Source organism: Fundulus heteroclitus, chromosome 9, assembly GCF_011125445.2.
Source record: "Fundulus heteroclitus isolate FHET01 chromosome 9, MU-UCD_Fhet_4.1, whole genome shotgun sequence".
In the NCBI taxonomy this organism is placed as follows: Eukaryota; Metazoa; Chordata; class Actinopteri; order Cyprinodontiformes; family Fundulidae; genus Fundulus; species Fundulus heteroclitus.
This window is the reverse complement of record NC_046369.1, coordinates 19,033,716-19,059,857: the sequence shown is the minus strand read 5'-3', so window position 1 is coordinate 19,059,857 and position 26,142 is coordinate 19,033,716. Positions and strand designations below refer to the sequence as shown.

General features: G+C 40.2%; 2 protein-coding genes and 1 long non-coding RNA gene across 4 annotated transcripts; 1 reads left to right on the top strand and 2 right to left on the bottom strand.

Moving 5' to 3' along the window:
- Positions 1–353: 353 nt before the first annotated feature.
- Positions 354–13,803, bottom strand: LOC110366385 (claudin-7). 2 transcript variants are annotated; one of them, XR_004931678.1, is made up of 5 exons: positions 13,516–13,803; positions 13,053–13,217; positions 12,354–12,432; positions 11,844–12,246; positions 354–600 (listed from the first exon to the last, which is right to left on the bottom strand). XR_004931678.1 is itself a non-coding variant. In XM_036141174.1 (4 exons), exons 1-4 carry the CDS (start codon positions 13,715–13,717, stop codon positions 12,078–12,080), a joined length of 615 nt encoding a protein of 204 aa, XP_035997067.1. In that variant the 5' UTR covers positions 13,718–13,803; the 3' UTR covers positions 11,626–12,077. The 2 variants fall into 2 exon arrangements, 1 of the variants encoding a protein (XP_035997067.1); XM_036141174.1 differs by lacking the exon at positions 354–600 and having other exon boundaries at positions 11,626–12,246.
- LOC105936893 (claudin-19) lies at positions 1,478–5,222 on the bottom strand. Its single transcript, XM_036141172.1, has 4 exons — positions 4,642–5,222; positions 4,184–4,348; positions 2,774–2,852; positions 1,478–2,089 (listed from the first exon to the last, which is right to left on the bottom strand). The coding sequence occupies exons 1-4, from the start codon at positions 4,841–4,843 to the stop codon at positions 1,921–1,923; spliced, it is 615 nt and encodes a 204-aa protein (XP_035997065.1). The 5' UTR covers positions 4,844–5,222; the 3' UTR covers positions 1,478–1,920.
- Positions 13,804–24,332: 10,529 nt separating the features above from the next.
- LOC118564070 lies at positions 24,333–25,579 on the top strand. Its single transcript, XR_004931605.1, has 2 exons — positions 24,333–24,433; positions 24,746–25,579. It is a non-coding gene; the product is annotated as an uncharacterized LOC118564070 (long non-coding RNA).
- Positions 25,580–26,142: the final 563 nt, after the last annotated feature.

The window sequence follows — 26,142 nt, the reverse complement described above, 5'->3', positions numbered from 1 at the left end:
GTTAGCTGTGACACCATCCAGGGGGCAGATCATCAGCCATTACCCTATAACATAGAAAGGATTCCTGGATCAATGCTGCAGTGTCCTTTTTGCGTCTTTGCTCTGTCTTTTCAGCCCCCCTGTTGGTCATGTCAGATGGCCGTTCACACTGAGCCTTGTTCTGGTGGAGATTTATTCTTGTTAAATAGGAGTTTTCCTCTCCACTGTCGCCACATGCAGACTCGGTATGAGGGATTGCTGCAAAGCCATTGACAATGCACACGATTATTCACTGTGGCTATGTCACTAGACATTGACTCAATGCAATCTGCTGGGTTTCCTTAGAAAACGTTTTTAAAGACTTTATTGTGCAGTTTTTCATTAACAGTCATACAACAAAAACACAAAAACAGGAAAATAAAAATATATATGTACCCCCTTCGCCCACCTCTCAGGCTCTTAATAAAAAAAAAACAAATGTAAGTAAACAGAAAAACACAAGGACATAAACAAAGATAGTCAGACAGGAACCTCTCATCACACGTTGAGTGAGCTGATGTTTGAGCATATTAAGTAGTTTTTAACTTTCCAGTACAACTAGTGTTTGAAAACTTAGAAAACCTTTTGACCAATCTGTCTGTATGATTTGGTTGAATTGACCTTGTAAAGTGCCTTGAGAAGACATGTGTTGTGAATCGGTGCCATATAAATAAAATAGAATTGAATCGAAGTTTTGTTTTCACTCTTTGTGTCTTTCTTTACCTAATCTTAAAACAATGTGATAATTGCAATGGTGCTTTTATCTTTTGCAGCATCTCTCTAAGAATCATACATTTCAGAGTTTATTTTGCCTCTTTTAGACTTTCTTTTTTCTTTTTAGAGTTTAGTCTCCTAGGAGGGCGAAGCGAAACTCGGTCATGCAGGCTGTCTTGCTCTTACTCTCATTTGGTTGTTGATAACATTAAGTATAAAGATGTTGAAATAACAATACAAATTACAGGAAGGAAACCGTTACAGTGTGGGAAAAGCTCTGATTGCTGGTAAATTTTTTTCTTTTTTTTGCTGGATCGTTGCTGCATTTTAGTCAACCAAAACGTGTTACATTAGCCCCTCCGCAGCACAATGTCACAGTCAACTTAAAAAAAATACCTTTTAATAAAGGAGTTTTCTTTCCCTTTAAAAAAAAGATGGAATACAAGATAGTCACTTATTTACTAGAAATTACACTGAAGCAAAAGGAAACAAAACCATTAAGAATCTGTCAATTCCCGTCACATAACTGAGGTCTAAAGTACACTCACTGAAAGAGATGAGATATGTCACATAGAAATTTACCAGTTTTGAAAATGTGCCTCCTTAAATTCATGCAAAATGTTCTCAATAAAACATTTTCTTTTTAATGAAATGCTAAAGTAACCATGAGTGTCATGACCATGTTTGTTTCGCTATAAAATCTAAAATTACAAGGTAATAAGAGTAAAATACAGAAGCACATTAGTTATCAGTTTGGTGTATATTTTATTATACAAACATTTATACCCTAGCACTGATATCACTGTGCTGAAAGCAAGATAAAAAGAAAAATCACATAAAAATCCGATCTCTCAGACTGATATTAACTGGCATGTGCTGTGCAAGAATTAGAAACAAGTCTATGTACAAAAGGAGCTTATAACCAAGAGACGATTAAGAAATGTACAGTTTAACGACGCTTGTGTGACGCTTAACAGTACGTGTAACTAACTTTGCAAAGCCGCAAGATCACAACAGAAGGCTGAAGAGGATCTATATGGTTTTAGAAATGTTCACCATCAATACATCAACTTGTAGAAAAATATTGAATGTCGGATTTTTCACATTTGTACATCAGAAGATGAGAGACAAATACACTGTGCATAGGTAGTTATCCCACGGTGGGACTTGGGGATCCAAGCTCCTCTGTTAGACGTAATTAGACTTGGAGTTTGTAGTAGAGAGAAGGTGGCTGGTGCCTATGGACTCTGTTGAACTCTTGGAGCCCCAACACCCCTGAAGACTCAGGAGCACTCCACCGAGAGCAGTAAACAATCCCCCCGCCCAGCTGACGAACACAGCGTGACCAAATTCCTTGCTGCAAAGACACACACACAGAGTTAGATGCATGCAAGTGTCAATCAGGTTAGTACGGAGCCCTAGAGGGGTCATAGCAAAATGTTTTGCATGTTGAGAGAATGTGCGCTCGTTTTACTACATTGTGCGCTCGTTTTACTAAATCGTGTGCACAATTTACTATATTGTGCTCTCGTTTTACTATAGTGTGAGCTTATTTTACTAAATTGAGCTCTCATTTCAAGCATAGTAAAACGAGGGTGCAATTTATTAAACGAGTGCACTATTTACTCAAACGAGCGCACGATTTACTAAAACGAGAGCACAATTTAATGAACATGGTCATAGAACATTGTGTGCACGATCTACTTAAACGTGGCCACAATATGTAAAATGTGCACTCAATATTGTCTTGACACATGTAAACATGAGCACATTATAGTATATTCGAGATCTCGATCTACCAAAACGCACCGACGAATAATTAAAACGTGTGCTCGAATAAGTTTAATTCGAGGACTCAATTAAAAGAAAACGTGCTCACGTTTTATTAATTCGAGGGCTCAATTAAATGAAAACGTGCTCACAAATTATCACGACCTGAAAAAAAAATATCACTTAAAGTGAGCTCTCCTGGGCACCGTAGGTTAGCGTATCTGAGCGTGCGTTCTGTGCGGCTCCACCGCTCTGCTCGCCATGTGCTTACCTTTGCAGATGATGCGCTGTCTTGAGGAGCTGAACTATCCTACTGACGTACCAGGAAGTGATCATGATGGTTAAAAGACCTGCGTTAAGGAATACAAGATAGCGATACAATTATATTCACCAAAAAAAAAAAAATACCTGTGCTGAATTTGTTTATGTTTAAAACAAACAAAACAAAAATAAAGAAGATGAATCTTTTGCAGGTATATATATGTAGCATTATTGGTGGAATGCGTTTGAAAGGAATTCTAATTAATTAGATGCTTTTTGATTTATTTTTTTGTGATTACGCACTTAAAAAAACCCAATATTAAAGTTTTATAATGCTTTATTAAGGTTGGCGTGCGAACCATCCGTCAAAGCCACCACACTGGTCTCAACCTGTTACAATAAAATGTGAGAATTTTTTTACATAAATTTCTAGTTAATTAATTCATTGCAAGCACGTTAAAGGGGCATAGTTATGTACTATGACTTTACGAATTTCTACACCTGTAGCGCACTCTGTGTTTTACACTTTTTGCTGTATTTGTTAGTAAATAAAGTGCTTCTGTGGACGGTCCAGTGGCTCTTAGCAGCGTCGCCATCTTGCTTTCAGACAGCTCTGTGGTACTGCCGGCAGACGGCAGAACAATGTTCATCTCTGCTGTTCCTTTCAGGCTCAAAAAGAACCAAGTAAACACTATCAGGATGAAAGCTTGGCACATACTGTTTTATTTGAAGATGAATACATGTTTTTTTTTTGTGTTTTCCTTTTATGGTCTAAACACGTGACCTTTAAAGTTCCAGCCTTTGTAAGAAATATGTATTTGTAATGAACACGACTTGGTCGAGCATTTTCAAAGCTCCTAATGACGTTCAGTTTATATTATATTACTTCAGTATTCAATTAAACATCTGGTCTTACAGGAGAAGCCTATTACCCCCCTCCCCCACCCCCGCCAACTTTTGTGCACATAGATTATGAGGACCAATAAGAACTAAAGGAATAGTGATCTGGTTGATATTAGATCTTGACAAAAAAAAAACTATTTAGATACATAACAAAGAACAGAAAAATAATTTAAACATTTCAAGTTATGTTTAAAGGTCTGCCTGATTGTAGGATAACACAGTTTAAGTTTAAAGTGTAAATACTACCTATGATAAATTACAGTGATGCCCTTTTATCTAGTGATGGATGTTAGACATCAAATTCAGCGCTTTAGGTAGCTGTGGTGTGAAGCCATATTTTCATACAATGCACAAGGGAGTACCCACCCACCATTGGCTAGAAATGTAAATTACAGTTTTAGAAATCATTCACAACATCCCAGTACTATTAAATGACCACCCACCACCACCACCAAAAGTACACGTGTAATATGGTTGCTTAAAAAAAGGTTTCCAGTCATATTCAGGTTATTCCTACCTGAGAGGATGAACAGTATCCCTCCGGTGACAGCTGCCTTCCCTTTGCCTTGGGGCATGGCATCCATGAAGCGGGTGCACTTCATCCCGAATACTGAAATGATCAGCCCCATGGCAGCGAAGAAGAGGCTGGCCACCATCACTGATCTAGTTACCTGGATCTCAGCTGCAGGAACACACAAGTAGAAACACACATAGGAAAGTTTGGACTTTTGTCATCTCTCCTTTCAGTATTATTTAACACTGGGTTTGTGTGTAGATTACGCTGCAAACTGACTATAGAGTCATCATGAGTGAAATAGAGAGATACAGAGTTTGTATTTCCAGTCAGATACAGGTCAGAGAGCCCAGTGCGTTTTAGTCAACGCAGAAAGCCAGCGCAATCAGGGAGGTCACTTTTAGTGCAGGATGTCACAGCAAGCAGAGTCTGAAGAAGACAGAAACAGCGCTCAAACTTACTCGGCAGCTTCAATAAATTCTTGTAAATCTCGCAGGTGCTTCTCTCGGAGGTGCCGCTGCAGCTCATCCACAGACCTTCATAGTTCCGATACTTGGATTGAGACTCCTTTCCCCACTCGACCATGAAAGTGGCGGCAATAGTTGCGCAGACTCCAGCTAAGGAGAGGAGAAAACCAACGATCTGCAGTCCAGAGCTGGCCATCCTGCCCGGGTAAAAGCGGCGAGTTCAAGGAAGTTAAAGGTAATCGTGTACGTTAAGGTCAGTGGTCACGTATGGACCGTGTTGTACTGTCCCTCAAAAGACGCTCTAACAGCTGCGCTGCTGGACGCCTGGTTTTATGGCTCAAGACGCATGACGCACGAGGGGCTCATACTCCACCTGCTGCAAACACTCGGTAAACCATGTTCTCAGGATGCCCTGTTACAACAAAATGACGGATAATATTCGAAACCATCGCGCAGACCGTAGTGAACGTGACTTTTTTTTTTAAATTGCAACGTGAACTCAGCATTTTTAAAATGTAACCGTATCAGTCTGAGGAAACGCAAATGGCACCAATCATCCATCCATCCATCCATTTTCTGACCCGCTTAATCCCTCATGGGGTCGCAGGGGTAGCTGGTGCCTATCTCCAGCGTTCACTGGGCGAGAGGCGAGGTACACCCTGGACAGGTCGCCAGTCTGTCACAGGGCGGCACCAATCATACAAACGGGAGAATAAAGAAACAACGGGAAAGAAAACAGCAGTGAATTCAGAAAATAATAAAAAGAACGGTGGTATATTTTTAGCATCACATAAAATTAAACAAAATGTAACATCCAAAGTTAAGACAAATGTAAGAAAAGTACACTCGGAATTACTTTTTCAAGACATAATAATGCAACGACTAATAAAATAATTGTAATTCATGATAAAACTTGCTTAATTTTTTTTAAGGGGAAAAAAAAAAACCTTGGTGTTATTTTTGACCAAGATATGTAATTTAAATCACATATTCAACAAGTTTCTAGGGTTCTCCCTTTTCATCTCCAGAATATTGTTAAAATTTGAAATATTCTGTCCAGAAGTAACACTGAAAAACTAGTCCATGCATTTGCTACTAAGACTGGACTATTGTGATTCTTTACTATCAGGAAGTCCACAAAATACAGTTCAAAGCCTTCAGCTGATCCAAAATGCTGCAGCAAGAGTTCTGATGAAAATTACCAAGAGGGATCATATTTCTTCAATTTTAGCTTCCCTGCAGTGGCTTCCTGTTAAATCAAGAATATAATTTAAAATTCTCTGTCCCACGTATAAAGCCCTTAATAATCAAGCTCCATCATATATCAGAGCTCTGATTACCCCGTATGTTCCTAACAGAGCACTTCGCTCTCAGACTGCAGGTCTGCTGGTGGTTCCTAGAGTCTCTAAAAGTAGAATGGGAGGCAGATCCTTTAACTATCAGGCTCCTCTCCTGTGGAACCAACTCCCAGTTTTGGTCCGTGAGGCAGACACCTCACGGACCTCCAGTAAACTCTGGAAACCTGTTTAATATGGGATTTAAATGACATGTCTTGGTCGAAAATAACACCAAGATTTTTTTTACTTTATTACCAGAGGCTAAGTTAATGCCATCCATATTAAGTGATTGATTAAGAAGTTAATTTTTTGAGGACTCTGGTCCAAAGATTACAACTTCTGTCTTGTCAGAATTTAGGTGCAGGACATTTAAAGTCATCCAGCTTTTGATGTCATCAAGACATGACTGCAGTCCAAGTAACTGATTGGATTCTTCAGGATTTATAGATAAATATAGCTGAGTGTCATCAGTATAATAGTGGAAATTAATCCCATGCTGTCTGATAATTTTGCCGATGGGAAGCATATATATAGTAAAGAGAATTGATCCAAGGACTGAACCCTGTGGTACTCCACAGGTGACCCTAGAGTTTGAGGAAGATTTATTATTAACATGAACAAACTGGAATCTGTCCGACAGATAAGATTTAAACCAGCCTAATGCTTTCCCCTTAATCCCTACAGTATGCTCAAGTCTTTGTAAGAGAATATTGTGATCAACTGTGTCAACTGCAGCACTGAGATCTAACAGGACAAGTATAGACACAAGTCCATTATCTGAGGCCATGAGAATGTCATTAGTGACCTTCACCAGAGCTGTTTCAGTGCTATGATGAGCTCTAAAGCCTGACTGAAACTCCTCAAGTAGGTCATTACTTTGTAAATGTTCACAAAGGTGATTAGCAACTGCTTTCTCAAGAATTTTAGATAAGAAAAGAAGATTAGATATAGGTCTGTAATTTTCTAACTCATCTTGATCAAGAGATGGTTTCTTAAGTAAAGGTTTAATTACAGCTACTTTAAAAGCCTGTGGACATATCCATTTACCAAGGATAGATTAATCACGTCTAAAATAGTGCCACTGATCAGAGGGAATATCTCCTTAAACAGCTTGGTTGGGATCGGGTCTAACGTACAGGTAGAAGGTTTAGATGAAGCTAAAATTTTAGATAGCTCAGAAAGCTCTACTGCTTCTAAACAGTTCAGACAATGGGCAGGTTCTCATCACAGTGCGCATGCGCGAAAGCAGCATGCTGCAGTTACTTTTCTCCGTTTCACTGTGCCAAAGACGCTGTGTCCTAGCGTCCCTCAGGACTTCAGACCGGTAGCACTGACGTCCCAAATCATGAAGACTTTTAAGAGGCTAGTCCTGGAGCAGCTAAGGCCCATGGTCAGGCCCTTCACTGATCCATTACAGTTCGCCTACCAGCCCCGCCTGGGAGTTGAGGACAGCATCAACTTCCTGCTGAACAGAGCCTACACTCATCTGGACAAGCCGGCGAGCACTGTGAGAATCATGTTCTTTGATTTCTCCAGTGCCTTCAACACCATCCGTCCGGCCCTACTGAGTTAGAAGATGATGGCGATGCAGGTGGAGGCCCCCATCGTGTCCTGGATTGTTGATTACCTGACGGGTAGACAGTATGTACGAAAAGGGTGATGAGAGTGAACATAGGACTGTGGTGGGCAACTTTGTCACTTGGAGTGAGCTGAACCATCTGCAGCTCAACGCAACAAAGACTAAGGAGCTAATAGTGGATCAGAGGAGGACAAAAACACTTGTGACCCCTGTTTCCACCCAGGGGGTCCCTGTTGACACTGTGGAGGAGTATAAGTACCTGGGAGTGTAATTTAACAAAATGCTGGACTGGACTAGAAACACTGAGGTGGTCTACAAAAAGAGCCAAAAGCTGACTCTTTTTCCTGAGGAGGCTGAGGTCCTTTAACATCTGTGGGACGTTGCTGAGGATGTTTTATGAGTCTGTTGTTGCCGGCACGCTCTTCTTTGCTGTCACATGCTGGGGCAGCGGGCTGAGGGCTGCCGACAACAACAGACTGAACAAACTGATCAGGAGGGCCGGTGATGTTGTGGGGGAGGAGATGGACACTCTGATGACCGTGGCAGAGAGGAGGACGCTGTCCAGGCTTAGGTCCATCTTAGACAATGTCTCACACCCTCTCCATGACTCACTGACCGAGCAGATAAGCTCCTTCAGCAGAAGACTCCTTTTACCCAGATGCACCACAGAGCGCCACATGAAATCATTCCTGCACCTCCCCACCTCTGCAACTGACATTTATGCATTCTTTGCACTGTTTCTTGCACAAGTCACTATTCACTTTACTTGGACTTATAGTTATACATAAGTATATATATAGATGTATATACATATATATTGACTTATATATGTATATATCATATTACCTTCTGTGGAACGTTGTAAACATATATATAAAAATGTGTGTATATCTGGAGCATGTAACGAAAATAATTTCCCTCTGGGATTACTAAAGTATGTCTTTTCTGATTCTGATTCTAAAGATTCCTCCAACGCTGCCTCACTTACTGAGGACGAGGTAATGATGTTTGGGAGGATGCCAATTATTTTATTTTTAATGGAATCAATTTTATTCATGAAGAATCCCATAAAATCCTTACTGCTAAGAGCTAAGGGAATGGATGGGTCAACGGAGCTATGACTCTGTAAGTTTGGCAACTGTATTGAAGAGAAATCTAGAATCATTTTTGTTCTCCTCAATTAATGATGAAAAATATGCTACTCTAACTCTGCGAAGGGTCTTGTTATACAACAATAGACTGTCCCTCCAGATTAGGTAGGATTCCTCTTGGTGTGTAGAGCGCCATTTTCTCTCCAATTTCCTAACATTTTGCTTCAAGGAACGCAGCTCTGAATTAAACCAGGGAGCCAGCTTCCTGTGAGTAATCTCCTTCTTTTTCAAGGGAGCTACATTGTCTAATGCAGAACGCAATGACAAAGTCACACCGTGACACAACAAAGGAGTCTATTTGTGAATGGGAAGGAACAACATTGCTGCTATCTGCAGGGTATTTTGCAATATTGACGATATTAAGAGGGGGACAGACTCTTTAAAGTTTGATGCAGCATTGACCGATAAAGATCTACTATAATGAAACCCTCTTTAGAGGGTGGAGAACTTAGTTAGATTAAACTCAAATGTTATTAAAAAATGATCAGATAGGACAGGATTGTGAGGAAATACTGTTAATTCTTCACAATCGAGGCCATATGTCAGCACAAGGTCTAAAGTATGAAGCCAAGAGTGCGGCGGTTTATGCACATTTTGAGCAAAACCAATTGAATCTAGGATAGTTTTAAAGGCTACGCTAAGGTTATCACATTCTGTGTCAACATGAATGTTGAAATCCCCCACTATAATAACCTTGTCAGTGTTTATCACCAAATCAGATAAGAAGTCTGACAACTGATCCAAAAACTGAGAGTAAGGGCCCAGTGGACGATACAAAACAACAAACAAAAGAGGTTTTATTGCTTTGCAATTTGGATGAGGGAAACTGAGGGTTAAATGTTAAATTGGCCTGGGACTAATTAGTAAATCAGACTGGAAGATGGTTGCCACTCCTCCTCCTCTTCCCACAGATCTGGGAATGTGGAAATTTGAATAACTGGAGGGAGTTGACTCATTTATACTAACGTAGTCCTCTTGTAGCTAGGTTTCTGTGAGACAAAATAAATCAATCTGTTTATCAGAAATCAATTCATTAACTAACAAAGTCTTTGAAGGGAGAGACCTTATATTTAATAGACCATATTTAATCATTTTATTTTTTGACTCAAGGTGAGCCGTATTGATTTTTATTAGATTTTTATGATTTGTTTTTTTTAGATGAGTTTTTGATCTGTTAAGTTTTGGCCGTGGGAAAGACACTGTCTCAATAGGGTAATGGGTGGGTAACAGTACAGAAGCTGCAGAGAGGTGTGTTAAACTACGGCTCAGCTTCCTGGTCTGGACCCTGAGTTGTCAGCATTTAGGAGAACTAATAAATCCAGCCAGATTCCTAGAAAGAAGAGCTGCAACATCCAAAGTGGGATGAAAGCCATCTCTCCGGATCAGACCAGGTTTTCCCCAGAAAGTTCGCCAGTTATCAATGTAGCCCACGTCGTTTTCAGGACACCACCTAGACAACCAGCGGTTGAATGATGACATGCGGCTAAACATGTCATCACTGGTCAGATCGGGCAGGGGACCAGAGAAAATTACGAGTCTGACATTGTTTTAGCAAACTTACACACTGAAGCAACACCAACTTTAGTGACCTCCGATCGGCGTGACTGGGTGTCATTACCTAACCTGACAACAGCCAGCTGCATGTCTCGCTCCGCCTAGCTCATATGTGAGTGGAGCTAGGCGGAGCGAGACATGCAGCTGGCTGTTGTCAGGTTAGTCATTACCGCCAGTGTGAATAACAATCTTACTGTATTTACGCTTATCCTTAGCCAGCAGTTTCAGGTAATATTCTATGTCGCCCGTTCTGGCCCCTGGAAGGCATTTAACTATGGTACCTGGTGTCTCTAGTGCCACGTTTCTGACTATTGAGCTCCCAATAATTAGTGTCGGCTTCTCAGCGGGTGTGTCGCTGAGTGGGGAAAATTTGTTAGAAACGCAGACGGGTTGGTGGTGACCTGGGGGCTGAAATCTAGATCTATATTTCTTACGAACCGTCACCCAGCCATTCTGGTTACCCGGCTGCTCGGGTGCTTCTGGAGGACCACTACGTGAAGTTACTCTATGTGGCTCCGCGCTAGCAAAGGGACAGCTATCAGCTGTTTTTTCAATAGCACGTAGCCGGGTCTCCGATTCTGACACCCTCGCCTCCAAAGCTACAAAAACACTACATTTATTACAAGTACCATTATCACTAAAGGAGGCAGAGAAATAACTAAACATCTGACACAGAGAGCAGGAGATAAGGGGAGACTTAGACAGAGACGGAGAAGCAGAGGAGAGAGTAAGGGGGGAAGCCATTGTGAAGCTAAAACTAGGCTAGGCTAAAAGCTAGGCTAGCGCCCTTTTACCACGCCAACAAAGCAAACCGTATGAAACACGAGGAGTTCCTAAGCGCAATGCGCAGCTACAGAGAATGTTTTAAAAGTGCTTATGTGTTAAAGACAGATGTTACAGCAAAGAGATTAAAGATAAAAGCGAGAGAGTCTGGAGCAACAGACCGTCGTTCACACCGTGAAAACAGAAAGTGACACAATACGCCTTACTGCAAACAGGAAGTGACGATTCACTGCAATGTTGCAGTATCCTTTTTGCATCTCTGCTCTGTCTTTTCAACCCCCCTGTTGGTCATGTCAGACAGCCGTTCGCACTGAGCCTGGTTCTGGTGGAGATTTATTCTTGTTAAAGAGGAGTTTTCCTCTCCACTGTCGCCACATGCAGACTCGGTATGAGGGATTGCTGCAAAGCCATTGACAATGCAGACGATTATTCACTGTGGCTATGCCGCTAGACATTGACTCAATGCAATCTGCTGGTTTCCTTAGAAAACTTTTTTAAAGACTTTATTGTGCAGTTTTTCATTAACAGTCATACAACAAAAACAGGAAAAAAACATATATATATATATATATATATATATATATATATATATATATATATATATATATACCCCCTTCCCCACCTCTCAGGCTCTTAATCAAAAAAATGAATTTAAGTAAACAGAAAAACACAAGGACAAAATAAAGATAGTCAGACAGGAACCTCTCATCACACGTTAAGTGAGCTGATGCTTGAGCATATTAAGTAGTTTTTAACTTTCCAGTACAACTAGTGTTTGAAAACTTAGAAAACCTTTTGACCAATCTAATGACGCTTGTGTGAGGCTCAACAGTACGTGTAGCTAATTTTGCAAAGCCGTAAGATCACAGCAGAAAGCCGCAGAGGATCCATATGGTTTTAGAAATGTTCACCATGAATACATCAACTTGTCGGATTTTTCATATTTGTACATCAGAAGATGAGAGACAAATACACTGTGCATAGGTAGTTATCCCACGGTGGGACTTGGGGATCCAAGCTCCTCTGTTAGACGTAATTAGACTTGGAGTTTGTAGTAGAGAGAAGGTGGCTGGTGCCTATGGACTCTGTTGAACTCTTGGAGCCCCAACACCTCCGAAGACTCAGGAGCACTCCACCGAGAGCAGTAAACAATCCCCCCGCCCAGCTGACGAACACAGCGTGACCAAATTCCTTGCTGCAAAGACACACACACGCAGTTAGATGAATGCAAGTGTCAATTAGGTTAGCGTATCAGAGTGTGCGTTCTGTGCGGCTCCACCGCTCTGCTCGCCATGTGCCTACTTTTGCAGATGATGCGCTGCCTGGTTGAGCTGAACTATCCTACCGGCGTACCAGGAGGTGATTATGAAGGTTAAAAGACCTGCATTAAGGAATACAAGATAGTGATACAATTATATTCACCAAAAAAACATACCTGTGCTGAATTTGTTTATGTTTAAAATAAACAAAACAAAAATAAAGAAGATGAATCCATGCAGGTATATATGCAGCCTTACATTATTGGTGGAATGCGTTTGAAAGGAATTCTAATTAATTAGATGCTTTTTGATTTCTTTTTTTTGTGATTTCGCACTTAAAAAAAAACAATATTTAAGTTTTTCAATGTTTATTAAGGTGGGCGTGCGAACCATCCGTCAATGCCACCACACTGGTCTCAAACTGTTACAATAAAATGTGAGAATTTTTTTTTTAACATACATTTTTAGTTAATTAATTCATTGCAAGCACGTTAAAGGGGCATAGTTACTTACTATGACTTTATGAATTTTGTTTAGTTAGCTGAGTTGTAAAGCCATATTTTCATACAATGCTGGACTGAGGAGTACCCACCAACCATAGGCTGGAAATGTAAATTACAGTATTAGAAATCATTCACAACATCCCAGTACTATTAAATGATCACCCACCACCACCACCAAAAGTACACGTGTAATATGGCTGTTTAAAAAAGGTTTCCAGTCATATTCAGGTTATTCTTACCTGAGAGGATGAACAGTATCCCTCCAGTGACAGCTGCATTCCCTTTGCCTTGGGGCATGGCATCCATGAAGCGGGTGCACTTCATCCCGAATACTGAAATGATCAGCCCCAAGGCAGCGAAGAAGAGGCTGGCCACCATCACTAATCTAGTGGCCTGGATCTCAGCTGCAAGGAACACACAAGTAGAAACACACATAGGAAAGTTTGGACTTTTCTTTTTCATCTCTCCTTTCAGCATTCTTTAAGACTGGGTTTGTGTGTAGATTACGCTGCAAACTGACTATAGAGTCATCATGAGTGAAATAGAGAGATACAGAGTTTGTATTTCCAGTCAGATACAGGTCAGAGAGCCCGGTGTGTTTTAGTCAACGCAGAAAGCTAGCGCAATCAGGGAGGTCACTTTTAGTGCAGGATGTCTCAGCAAGCAGAGTCTGAAGAAGACAGAAACAGCGCTCAAACTTACTCGGCAGCTTCAATACACTATCGTAAATTTCGCAGGTGGTCGTCTCGGTGGTGCTGATGCAGCTCATCCACAGACCTTCATAGGTCAGCTCCTTGACTTGAAAGCGCTTTTCCCACTCGACCATGAAAGTGGCGGCAATAGTTGCGCAGACTCCAGTTAAGGAGAGGAGAAAACCAACGATCTGCAGTCCAGAGCTGGCCATCCTGCCCGGGTAAAAGCGACGAGTTCAATGAAGTTAAAGGTAATCGTGTACGCTAATGTCAGTGGTCACGTATGGACCGTGTTGTACTGTCCCTCAAAAGACGCTCTAACAGCTGCGCTGCTGGACGCCTGGTTTTATGGCTCAAGACGCATGACGCACGAGGGCCTCGTAATCCACCTGCTGCAGTCGGTTAACCACGTCTTTAGGAAGTCTTGTTACAACAAAATGACAAATAATGTTCAAAATGATTGCGCAAACCGTAGTGAATGTGACTTTTTTTTAAAAGTTGAAACGTGAACTCAGCATTTTTCAAATGTAATCGTATCAGTCTGAGGAAACGCAAATGGCAACAATCATACACACGTTAACTCAAAGTGCCCAACGTACGGGAGAATAAAGAAACAACGGGAAAGAAAACAGCAGTGAATTCAGGAAATACATGAAAAGAACTGTGGTATATTTTTAGCATCACATAAAATTAAACAAAATGTAACATCCAAAGTTAAGACAAATGTAAGAAAAATGCACTCGGAATTACTTTTTCAAGACATAATGCAACGAATAATAAAATAATTGTAATTCATGATAAAACCCCAATAAACCTTACTTTGGTGTGTCTGTCATTCATTAGTAATTTGACAAGAAAGAAGCCTAAGAGATAGGGCAGACATGCAGCAAATGGACCAAGACCAGGAATCAAACTCACAACCGCATTGAGGACTATACCTCTTGAACATTGGGCGCCTGCTCTAACAACTGAGGACCCTCAGTCAATGGCACCACCAGGAGATGGCCAGTGGGGTGGCCACGGCTACCCCGTGCCATCTCCTCCTGGCCACCCCACTGGCCAGAGTAATAGTAGCATCAGTTTAGCATTTCATCCTATTATGCACAGCCAGCAAGCCTGACCTTCTATTGCGCTTTTATTTGTATCTGCCAGTATCTACTTTCCCCTCGTAATTGCTTTGTTTTTCAGTAAATGAATAAATGTACACCTTTTTCCTAATATAATTACACAATAAAAAAGAATTCAACATGTTCACTGTACTGTTATTGGTCTATGCACATTAGATCATTAGTAACATTAAAAATCAAACAGTAAAATCAAAAGATATTAGTAGGCATTTACTTAAGCCTTTAAGATAGTTTTCCACACGCAGCTTTATTACAACAATAGAATAAAATTCTGAAATTGTGGCTTTTAGTTTTCTGGAGGTGCCACTGCCCCCAGTAGACATGTTGTTCAAAGTGCCTTGACATGAGATCTGTTCTATAGTGACGCTCTATAAATAAACTGAATTGAACCCTGATTTAAATGAGGCAGCAATCTCTGAACATCTTTATTAACTAACTGAGGAGCAAAGGAACTAAATGCTATGTTCGCTTGTTCAGCTCGCTCATGAAATGACAAGCGACTGTACGTTTAGGCCAAATACCATTTAGTTCCTGAAAATGTATTTTTTTATAATCAGGAAGCAGGGCTGTGATTTAAGGATTGCCACATAAAATGTTTTCCCAGATGTTAATATTTAGCTCTTAATCACTGAGAACACTTGGCGTGGTGGGAAGTATTCATCTTCTTTGAGTCTAGTTAGACACCCATTTCTAACCATGCATTTTTAGCTTCAGAAACAATGACGTTTGTCCTTTCTTCTTTAAGACAGAGGAACTTGTGACTCATTAAATCATTGACCTTTTAAGCACACTTGCTCAATTTGCTGTATGGGAAGTAAGTTTCATGGTGAATCAAAGTTATAAATAGGTATACTCTGGGTATATATTAGGCTACTGTGTGTTTTGATACTATCCTAGCAAGTGGGAAAATATTGGTATTCACTTAAAGTGGCCTGAGAATGGAGCCTCGCAGAACCACAAATGTGATCTTTGTTTACTCAGATTTATGATTACCAAATGAAACAAATCTCAGTGTGCCAAGTAAGATGTGAACCAATTTATCACAGTACCAGACGCCCCCTGCCCCATGCTGCAACGCGTGGTGTTTCACTGTGGCTGTTACTTTTTCTGTATCCTCTTTCTGCTGAAGTCATCAGATCAGCCTAGTAAACTAAATACATTACAATTCTGCAAATATTCTTTCTGCAAGTTTACCCACGAACGTTGGCTTAAGCAGCAACACCTCAGTTTTTGTTGTCTGACCGAAATGATTGACATATCTATTTAACTGCCCTGTCAAAGTCCACACAACTGTAGATGGACTTTGAGTGTCATGATATAAGGTGTCCTTGGATTAGATTCTGAAAGCTTCATTACAGCAGCGTAGTTTAATCCTCAGGAGCATGTAGTTTATGGTACGCAGACAAAAGCTTTATAATAAACTCAAGTTTATTATTTAAATACCACATTTACAACAACCTCAGCTGACCAATGTGCTTCACAACAATCACCTTGCAGGTAGATAAAACAATAAATGAAACTAAATTTGATTGAAAAATAATAATACCAAAAAAAAAAATACAAATTAAAACGAAGACACACAACTGGTTTCAGTTGCAGCAATTGTCCAAGAAAGTTATTTTTATTCTTTACTGGTGTTGAAGGCCAGGGAAAATGTGAAGATGCGTTTTCAGTCTGGACTTACACCGACCTACTTACTGAGGGAGCATAACAGACATGGGGAGACTGTTCCAGAGTGTCCTAACTCTTGCAGCCCTACACTGTGGAACAATCAATAAAACCTTAAATTTCACCCGAAAGACAACAGGGAGCCTGTGAAGAGTGTGTGACTGTATGACCCAAGCAATAGGGTACGGGAGTAACAGATTCACGCCTCCGTGATTATGTCAGCAGCTGGACTGCAGCATTTTGTATAGTCAGCAATCTCTGCAAAGAGCTCTGATTCAACCCAAAATACAAATAATTACAAGAATGTAATCACAGTTGACCAGAGGAGAGTCAACTGTAACCCAGCCCGTTTTGCAGACATTTCCCATAAGACATATGCATATCTACTGCACCTAGTTCAACTCCCACAGGAAACCGCTCTGACACAAAATACATGTCTCCTTTTGGTGATTCCTTATCAATTCAAATGATCTAACGATTTACTGGCGTTTCTGCCTTCTGACCACAGCTCCAGCAAGCTGGTCTTTGTACAACAAAAAAACTCCCTTACTTCTTATTGGGCTGAACTGGGATTAAACCGATATAACAAGACATAATTTCTACAGGATGCAAACACCACAAGCAAAAGATGAACTACAACACATTTTTTTAGCTCTTTCTATTCATCGACTGTAACTGAACGCTTAAAAAATTTAACCCTTGTCCATTGCCTGTTTGTCAGTTTTTGCCTTCATTGTGTGTAATGTGAGCCGGACTGGCCAAACAGAAATTTCACCGCGGTGACAAATAAAATATTCTTCATTCTCGATCTACTAAGTTTCACATGACTACAGCAAAGGAACCACGCCGATCAGATCTGTAGAAATAAGTATTTGAGTATTGTTTTCAGTCTCCTCGTTTAAAAGCTGAGCTGGGAGAATTGGGAGGTGAATATTTCAATTTATCTGCCACATTGTTAAGCGATTGTCACAGAAGGGAGCTATTCAGTGACCCGATCACTGAACGAGGGAGTGGAAACGTTATTTCTCAATGCACACTGACCTGCGGTACAGAGTTCACGATAGGGTTATTTAAAGCTCCTCATTTTATAAGCAGATGTTTTATATGTTGCTGTTAACTGATATCTGTAAATAAGCCATTCTGTTTCCAACTAAGAGTAAATTATTTGTTTTACCCCGCTGTAAACATCACATCCACTAAAATGACGTCTGCACATGCCCTTAAAAGTGCCAACGCAAGAAAATCCTCCCTAAGCCTTCCATTAAGCTTCATCAAAGATGCCCTTGTAAGTGTTAAAGCCTGTATACATATTTTCTAGAGAGAACCCCGGCCAACATTTAATAGAAATCTGCCTCAAACGGAGGCCCCTCACCCAAGTAACCGCAGGTTAACAGCCTTAATTGTAATTCCTCCTCTTAGCAGACTAATGCAGAAAGTTTGTGTTTACTCAAGAGACGTCTTCATTTCATTCCGACAGTAATCTGATTATTTGACCATGTTTGGTGAGGGGGATGCCAGTTTGTAAACAATTGTACTCGCTTCATTGATTGTGATCACTCTCCACCCTTTCCTGAAATAATTCCCCATCAAAACAGTTTCGCTGCGGCTCACGTCACACCTCCTGCCAGGATCTGTGTTAAACCTGCAACCCTTCTTTTGAAGCGGCACTTCACTGAATTGCTGATAATTCACATTGTCCGACGAGGTCTGTCCCGCAAGCCGGGCCGTGTTGTTTTTTCCAACACAAGTCCTGTTGTATGCCTGAGGTCTGCGAACTTTACCAGATGGCAGACGACAATATGAGGAAATCTGCTGCGTGTAACGAGAGTGCTGGGAATGCCTTCAGTGTGCTTTAAACTCTTTACATCCAGTTGTGTTCACTGAGCAGGTGTAACTATGTTTTTCAAAATCAGCTTGAAGAAAGAGGCCTCGTGTATTGTTTTGGGAAAACGTCCGCCCATATATGTGACTCACTTGTGATTCACTCATTTAAGTTCTGCTTCACGTCAAGAAAGGATTTATTTAGTGTTGATGGTTAGGTTTCCTCCGTCCGTCTTCTATTTGCACCCGCTCAAATGTGCAGAGCGGCACAGCTGGTGGGCTGGTTCCTGTCTCCAGCAGTCATTGAGTGAGATGCAGGGTACACCCTGGATAGGTCGCCAGTCGGTCCTCACAGGACAAACAACCATACACACACACAAACACACACACACACCTAAGGGCAATTTGGAGAGACCAGTCGTGCTTTTGGACTGGGGGAGGAAGTCGGAGTAACCCACGGATGCACAGGGACAACAGGCAAAACACCCCAGGAAGGGATCCAAACCCAGGACCATCATGCTGCAAAGCAATAGTGCTACCACTGTGCGACTCTTGTGTGGTGAAGTTGTTACTTTGAAATTATTTTAATTTAAAGAAGGTAAAACATTTGTGAATAATTAACACTTTAAATCAGTTGCGGACAAGTTTGTCTTTGAGTTGGTGACTCATCCCCCCTCCTTCGCGTCCCTTCTTCAAGGCTCAGACTCATGTCATAGTTATGCCTCCCCTCTCAAACTCCTAAGGAGTGATTTTGGGAAGATAAAGTAAATAACAAAAATTAGGGGAATTTATGATAAGTAGAGTGAAATTCTGGGCACTCACGGGTTTCGCTGCTCTGGTAAAGTTTGATGTCAGCACAGATCAGAAAATAAACTTTTTCTTGAAGTGGGTTAACGGGGAAAATGTAAACACATTTTAAAACCAGAACAATCTCTGAGTATAGAAATCTAAAGTGTCCTTTCTCTTTTCTTTTTTTTCCTTCAGGTTTTTTCCCTTCATGGTTTGCAAATAGTAAAATTATATTTGGTGTGTGGTCCTTGATATTAATGTCGGCGGTTTTCAGTTTTTCTGGATGCTGAAAGTAGAAGTTAGCCCTGACCACTGTTGGGTTTTATTTGTTACTCCCCACTTAAATTTTTTAAACTACCATTGATGATGTGTTGCATAGTTGCCTTTACAGCCTTTAAATCAAGGCATCTCATCCTATTCGCATGGAAAAATGCTCAACCTCTGTCACATAATTGCTGGCTCAGGAGAGTTTTGTATAGTCTTGAATAAATCTTGAATTATGTCAGATCAGACGCATTTTTTGGTCAGTTACACTAGCCCAGGGGCCTGCAGCATTTACGGTCTAAAAAGTCATTTTGCCTACAGTCCACTTGAATTAAAGTCGTTCAGAGCAGCAAATGTTGCCTGGCCTTTTCAAAAAAGACAAGTTATAATTTGTGATAAAGCTCTGCAGTAGGAAATATGTTGTCATCGTTAAAGAAATGCCCTTTTATGTCTATTATGAGTTTTAAAAAAAGAGGATGGATGGGATGTTGATATTTGTGGATAATGATGTAAAACAATCATAGTTTCCAACATAATGATATATATATATATATATATATATATATATATATATATATATATATATATATATATATATATATATAAAAATATATAATATTGATGTAAAATTAAATACTACTGGCACTTTTAGCATCATTCTGTTGTGAAAATTAAAAGCCATTAGTCCAAGACAAAATGGCTTTTCTCTGGCCATGTAGCTATGCTACCAGATTATTCAGTAAAAGTAGCCGGATTACAGTAAGTATCTTAAAAGCAACAAATGTTGAATGATGAAAGACTTAGCTTTGTGTCATCTTGAATTACTGCAGGGGTTTGTTATTGGCAGCTATAAATAAATCATATGTTTTGCTTCCCCAAAAAAATAGTTCCCCAAAATTCTAATAACGGAAATCATCTGAAAAAACAGTTACTCAATAATGTTTATGACTCTCATAACACATGAGGATGTGAATCAGAGGGTTTTAACTTTACACTGTGAAACGTCTCCTAATTTGGACAAGGTTGTCTGATCATCTTGCCTGATCAGCAGCTACACCCACTGTCTTACATGATGCTACAGTCACAAGTTCTTTGGGAAAAATATCCTGTAAAAGTAGTTAGATCATGAAAATCAACTTTATCCCAGTCCACCTGAAATAACAGTACAAATCTGATTCCAGAGGGCAATATTATAGCCGGATGCATACTTTTATCCAGGTGCATGGACAGTACAATGTGGTTTATAACTGTACAACTAACAGACAAATTATAAGGATGACACGCCATCTAGTGGCCTGACAGAAGAAAAGGAAAAACTCAGAAAAACTCAGAAAGAAAAAAAGAAAGAAAGAATGAGACAGACAGCTAGATAGATAGATAGATAGATAGATAGATAGATAGATAGATAGATAGATAGATAGATAGATAGATAGATAGATAGATAGATAGATAGATAGATAGATAGATAGATAGATAGATAGATAGATAGATAGATAGATAGATAGATAGATAGATAGATAGATATTCCAGGCTAAATGTAAACTCGAAATAGAAAGTTTTTTGTAGACAGTACAGACAGGTGGGAGGACCGCCATTTTGACTTCCATCAAGCATTTTTTTGCATCAAGAATGCTTGACCCGTCAGACAGGTGCACCTTTAATTGTGTCTGCATTCCCTTGTGGGATTCAGCACCAAAGTTGTGGTGTGGAACATGTACACTGCCCAGAGTGTCTCACAAAAGTAGCTACAGACATTGAACCTTTCCACATTTTGTCGTGTTACAACCGCAGACTCTAATGTACTTGGGGGGATTTTATAGAACAACACAAAGCAGTGCATTATTGTGAAGTGGAAGGGAAATTATTCATGGCTTTCACATTGTTTTAATATATAAAAATATGAAAGGGTTGGTGTCTACTGCATATGTATCCACCCTTGATTATTATATTTTTGAAGAATCACATTTTGCTGCAATGTTTCTAACAGGTCTACATATCTAGAAACCTTTTATTTGCATTTTTCCACCTCAGTCAGGTGAGATGAATCAATTAGAGCTCTGGTTATGTGTTTAAGGTCATTATCGGGCTGGGAAGGGAATCTCTGGTACGGCCTTGAGGGTTTTGCAGCTTCTAATTCTCTGTCCAGCTTCCCTCTCCCTGCTGTAGAAAATCCTGCCCCCAGCATCATGCTGCCTCTACCATGGTTTGATGCGGGGATGGTGTGTTACGTAGGTTCTACCAAACATGCTTAATCCACATGTTGGCTATTTCTCTATCTTTGAGTCACTCATGACTTTATTTAAACAAGAGCTGTCTTCTTGTCACTGTCCTGCAAAGGTCACGTTTGTAGAAGGCTCATCTTATAATTGTCCTGTATTAAGATTTTCCCAGCTAAGCTGCAAATCTCTGCAGCTCCTCCAGAGTTACCATGGGACACTTTCCTGATTAATGTTCCTCTTGAAGAGCCATTAGTTGTTAAGTTTGCAGGGCAGCCAAAGTCTTCCCATTTTCAGATATCGGATCAAACTGTGCTTCGTGGGATGCTCAGCGTTCGCCTAGTTCTCCTTTAAACTCCACAACTTTATCCCTCGTACTGACTCGGAAAATAAACGACGCATGGGCTGGGCTCTATTTGCTAATGAGGAGAAACTGAATGCAACTGGTTGCACCGGATTTTTTTTTTTTTTTTTTTTTTTTTTTAGGGTTTGACAGCAAGGGACGACTTTCTTTCTTACAGACTTTCATAGTTCAGAAATTAAAACCTTGTTTTAATTAATTTAATTTAATTAAAACCTTGTTTTAATTTCCACATAAAGATTAAGCTCTGCTTAATTGTTAAGCCACATAACAATTAAGCTCTGCTTAATTGTTATGTGGCTTAAGTTTGTGGTTATGATGTGACACAACAGAGCAGTTATTCTACTTTTTTTTAACTAAATCTAAGCTATTAGAATTATTTGTTTCAAAGAGGTTTCAGCATCAAATCAAAACAATTGTTTGGCTATTTTTTTTTTAAAAAAAAGGTTCTCAGCAACATAAACAGGTTTGTTAAAACTGTAAAAAGTTTTGTTATATCAAACTGCTGCTGCTCAGAAAGACATCAGTAAAGTTATTGAGAAACAACTTTACTGCTTTTATTTGTAGCACATTTAATCGTAAAAACTTACTGATAGCGTCACTGTATTAAATCTGTTTCCCACAATAATGCCACTTTTTGCAGTTATCTGGAATTAACCTTGTTGTAATGCATGTCTCATCTGGGCGTTTGGGTGGCATGGTTGCTTTTACCTCCAGCCTTTAAAGCTGATTAATATCCTAAACTGCATTCGTTGGTTCCTTGTAATTTTGTGCATGCTTAAACAATACTCCAGTGAATTGCCTTGGCATGCATTGAAGCGGTGACTCCCAGCATTTGATGGGCCGGGCTGCCACTCCAAACCAGTCCGATGTCATTCCTGCATCAGGCACAGCACTGCGTGCCTCAAGGCCAAACGGCTCAGAGAATCTCTGTCAGCCTAAAATCGGATTGTCCCACGCGCCAGCGATCAGGATGGGCTTTCCAACGTCTGTGGATCAATTTCAGATTTAAAAACCTACCAAAGCTCAAGAGAAGAGGGGGAAAAAAGCCCTATGTTTGCCAGTAAAGACAGAAAATAGACATTTCTGAGCAGAAACTAATAAAAAGTCTGAAAATCAGCTGTGCATTGTGAGTACAGTTCCCTGAAAAAGTATCTACCCCCCTTGCAGATTTATTCTGAGGCCAACGTTTCAGTCTATATCAATTAGACATGGTCACAAAATGTAGTTCTTAAATTATTATTTTATTTGTAAAGAGAGAAAAAAACATCCAAACCCTATTTGAAAAAGTAATGGTCGTATAAACCTGATAACTGGTTGTGACACCCTTGGCAGCGACAACTGACATCCATCATTTACTATAACTGACAATGAGTCTTTGAATTTGCAGACATTTCTGAATGAAGTCATGTTGGAGGGTTTTTGAACATGAACAGGCCTGCTTATTTATCCATTTTGTCTTTCTTCAGTCCAGTTTGCTGTAACCTGACCCTGTTTAAAGTCAGGTTACAACATCTGAATTGGATTTGGGTCCAGACTTTAACTAGACCACTCCAAAACCTTCATCTTCCTTTTTATGATCCAACAGTGCATGAAAAGCATAGTTATTGTAACATTATGGGTGTTTTTTTCTATGGATGAAGACATTTATTTAAAAAAAAGGTGATACTGAGTGTACAAGGAACCTTTCAGAAAGGAGAAATGGCAAAAATATATTTTCATGTAGACATGTATGCCTAAAAACCTTGAATTTGATATCTACTTTTCTTTTTACTTTAATTTGAACAGAGAAAAGAAACCTGAGTAAGCGACATGGACCCACATCCTCATAAATCCGGTCCAGGTGAGACACCTAAAATTCTGTTTCGGCTTTTTGTTTTGATCTGCCTCTCCATGGTTATTAGAGGCCCAGATGTGCCCAGCTTGTTCAAAAACATTTTGGAGGTGCCTCTGGTGAGAGAATTCATGTCGAATGAGCTCTGAAACAAATTTTCATTCATAGTTTTGGTGTTGCTGATTGAATTGTTTTGTGAAAGTAATTTTTGGCATTGAAAACCAGGGTAGGAGGTGCTCAGATTAGGTGAGATTAATTAGTTAGATTGGTTCATTGTATTTAAGCGTAGGAAGAGAGTTTTTGAAAGTAGGCTAATTTCACATTCAAAGCCATTGGGGTAGCTGATTGTCTCCAAAACAAAAGCGTGGGTTTGCTCTGCTGAGGGCTGGCTCACGTGTGACATAAGAGTTCCCTGACTACCTCCACCGGTTTTTCCTGAAGATGCGCCCAAGGCATCATCAGAGCGAGAAGAAGGAAATAAACCTGCAGAAGTTTACATCTGTATAACACCTTTTTTTTGAACTTCAAACAGTCACATGGCAAACTCTTGATAAGGAGGAAGGCTGTCAGGACTTTATTCTCTTTTTTTTTTCATGAAAGACTTTCTTTTTGATGTTTAGACAGAAACCTGCGAGGTAGGTGGTTAACCGTTCAACCCCCCCCTCACCAACTCCTCTTCCTCCCTCTCCAAGCAGTGGGTGTGTCTTCGTGTCTGAACACGGCGTGCTGCAGTTGACAGACGACTGTACTCGCATATCTACCTGCCAGGTGAGACACGGAACAAACGGTCGGTCCTTCGCCGTCTATTTCTCCCACCTAAACCCTCGGATGATTTCCCACCGGGACAGGTGAGCTGGTTTTCCTCTGAATTTTATTCCTCTTTAGCACCATTAAGGTCGCTCTCTTTAAAGGCAATACACCTGCAGCAGCTGGTTTGCCGCTGTAGCGCACACTGTTAGAAACAGGTGACCCAAAGACGAGTTTCAGCTTGAATAAATATTTGTTTGCACATCTTCTCATATTTGTCTTAGTGACAGAAAGGAAAGGAAGATCACAGACACTCTCCTGGTCGTGAAATGATGAGTACTGCATGTTAATCCAAAATCTTTTTTCTCTTTTTTTTGTGTGTGTGTGTGTGTTTGTTGTTTTTGTCTTCGCAGGATCCCTCCACAGCAGTTCAGTTGCCCGCACAGCTGGAAACTTTGCCTGGGAATTTGTCTGCTTTAAAATTTCAGTCATTGTTTCTGGTCGTGTGTGTGATGTGCCTCCCCATCTAAAACTGGGAAGGAGATCCACAGTGGGAAGATTGAATAGATTTTAATAGTTTTTTTTTTTTTTACAACATCAACTTAGATTATGTGCATTCTGCCTTTTTACTGTTTTAATTTTGTTAAATAATCCCTGGAAGCTACAGAGCAGCAGCCACACGGCGGTAGGCCTCATCCTCTTATGGATCTGTCGCCCCTGAATGGCTAATGTGCGTTTTGGATGTTCTCCTTAAAAACTAAAAGACCAATCGCTGTGAAGCTGAAATCCTGCCTTTATCTCGATGACGGCAGAACAGTTTGCGTTCGAAGACATGTTAAACCTGCAGTATTTCAGTTGTCATATCCCACAGGAGGGCACAGCAGTGGTGTTACCACATGCACACAAACCTCCAGTAATGTCAGGTATGTTGGTGAACCAGCTCCACTTATCTGTTCTCAGGTGATGGGCGTTCACTCTGTACTTTCCTTGAGAGGAGGCTCAATTTAATTAAACTTATGACAGCGGTGGGGAGAGAGAGAGCGAAAGAGAGAAAGAGAGAGAGAGAGAAAGAACTTCCAGTAAATGGCGGCAAACAGCTCATACAAGGAAATGATTGAGCAAAATTTGCACACATTTCCATCCCGTGCAGGGAGATGCATCCAGCACGGGAATATTTGATCCTGTTATTGGTGCGAATGTTGCAAGTTGTGTCCGTGTAATTGTTGAAATAAACTCATTGTCATGTATGTCTGGGCTTCTACTCATTACTATCCATAACAGACACCCGGGGGGTCTGCACACTGTTTACAGCAGGGCTCTGCAAGATGACTGAAATAAAGCTGAGAGAGCAGAAACATTCAGAGCAAATGTGACATGTGAACAGTCTGTGCTCGTACTTTGCTTTTCTCAGAGTGTCAGCTCAGTTCTATGTGAAGCTGGAAAGCTTGAAACGTACAAGCTCATCACGTTGCTTCTGTGAGTAAAGTGAGTAAAGGAAATCAACTTAGATAGAAACTCGTAAAATTAGAGACAGTAAGGCTTCTTTCATACGTTTTCAGCAAAGTTTTGGAAAAGACAAAAAGTCTGCCTTTTTGTTTTGCTCTGATTAGTTCCTGGATGGCGTATAGTCTATTAGCTGTCTACAAAAAGCTAATTAACACAGTTTGACTCCAATAATTGGTCTTTACTGAGGCAAACTCTAGGCCAGCAGTTTTTTTTTATAAATACACTGTAAAAGCTAAGAACAAGTTTTCAATATATTAACATTTTACAAACAGTAATATAATAGGACATTCTAATTGTTTTTGTT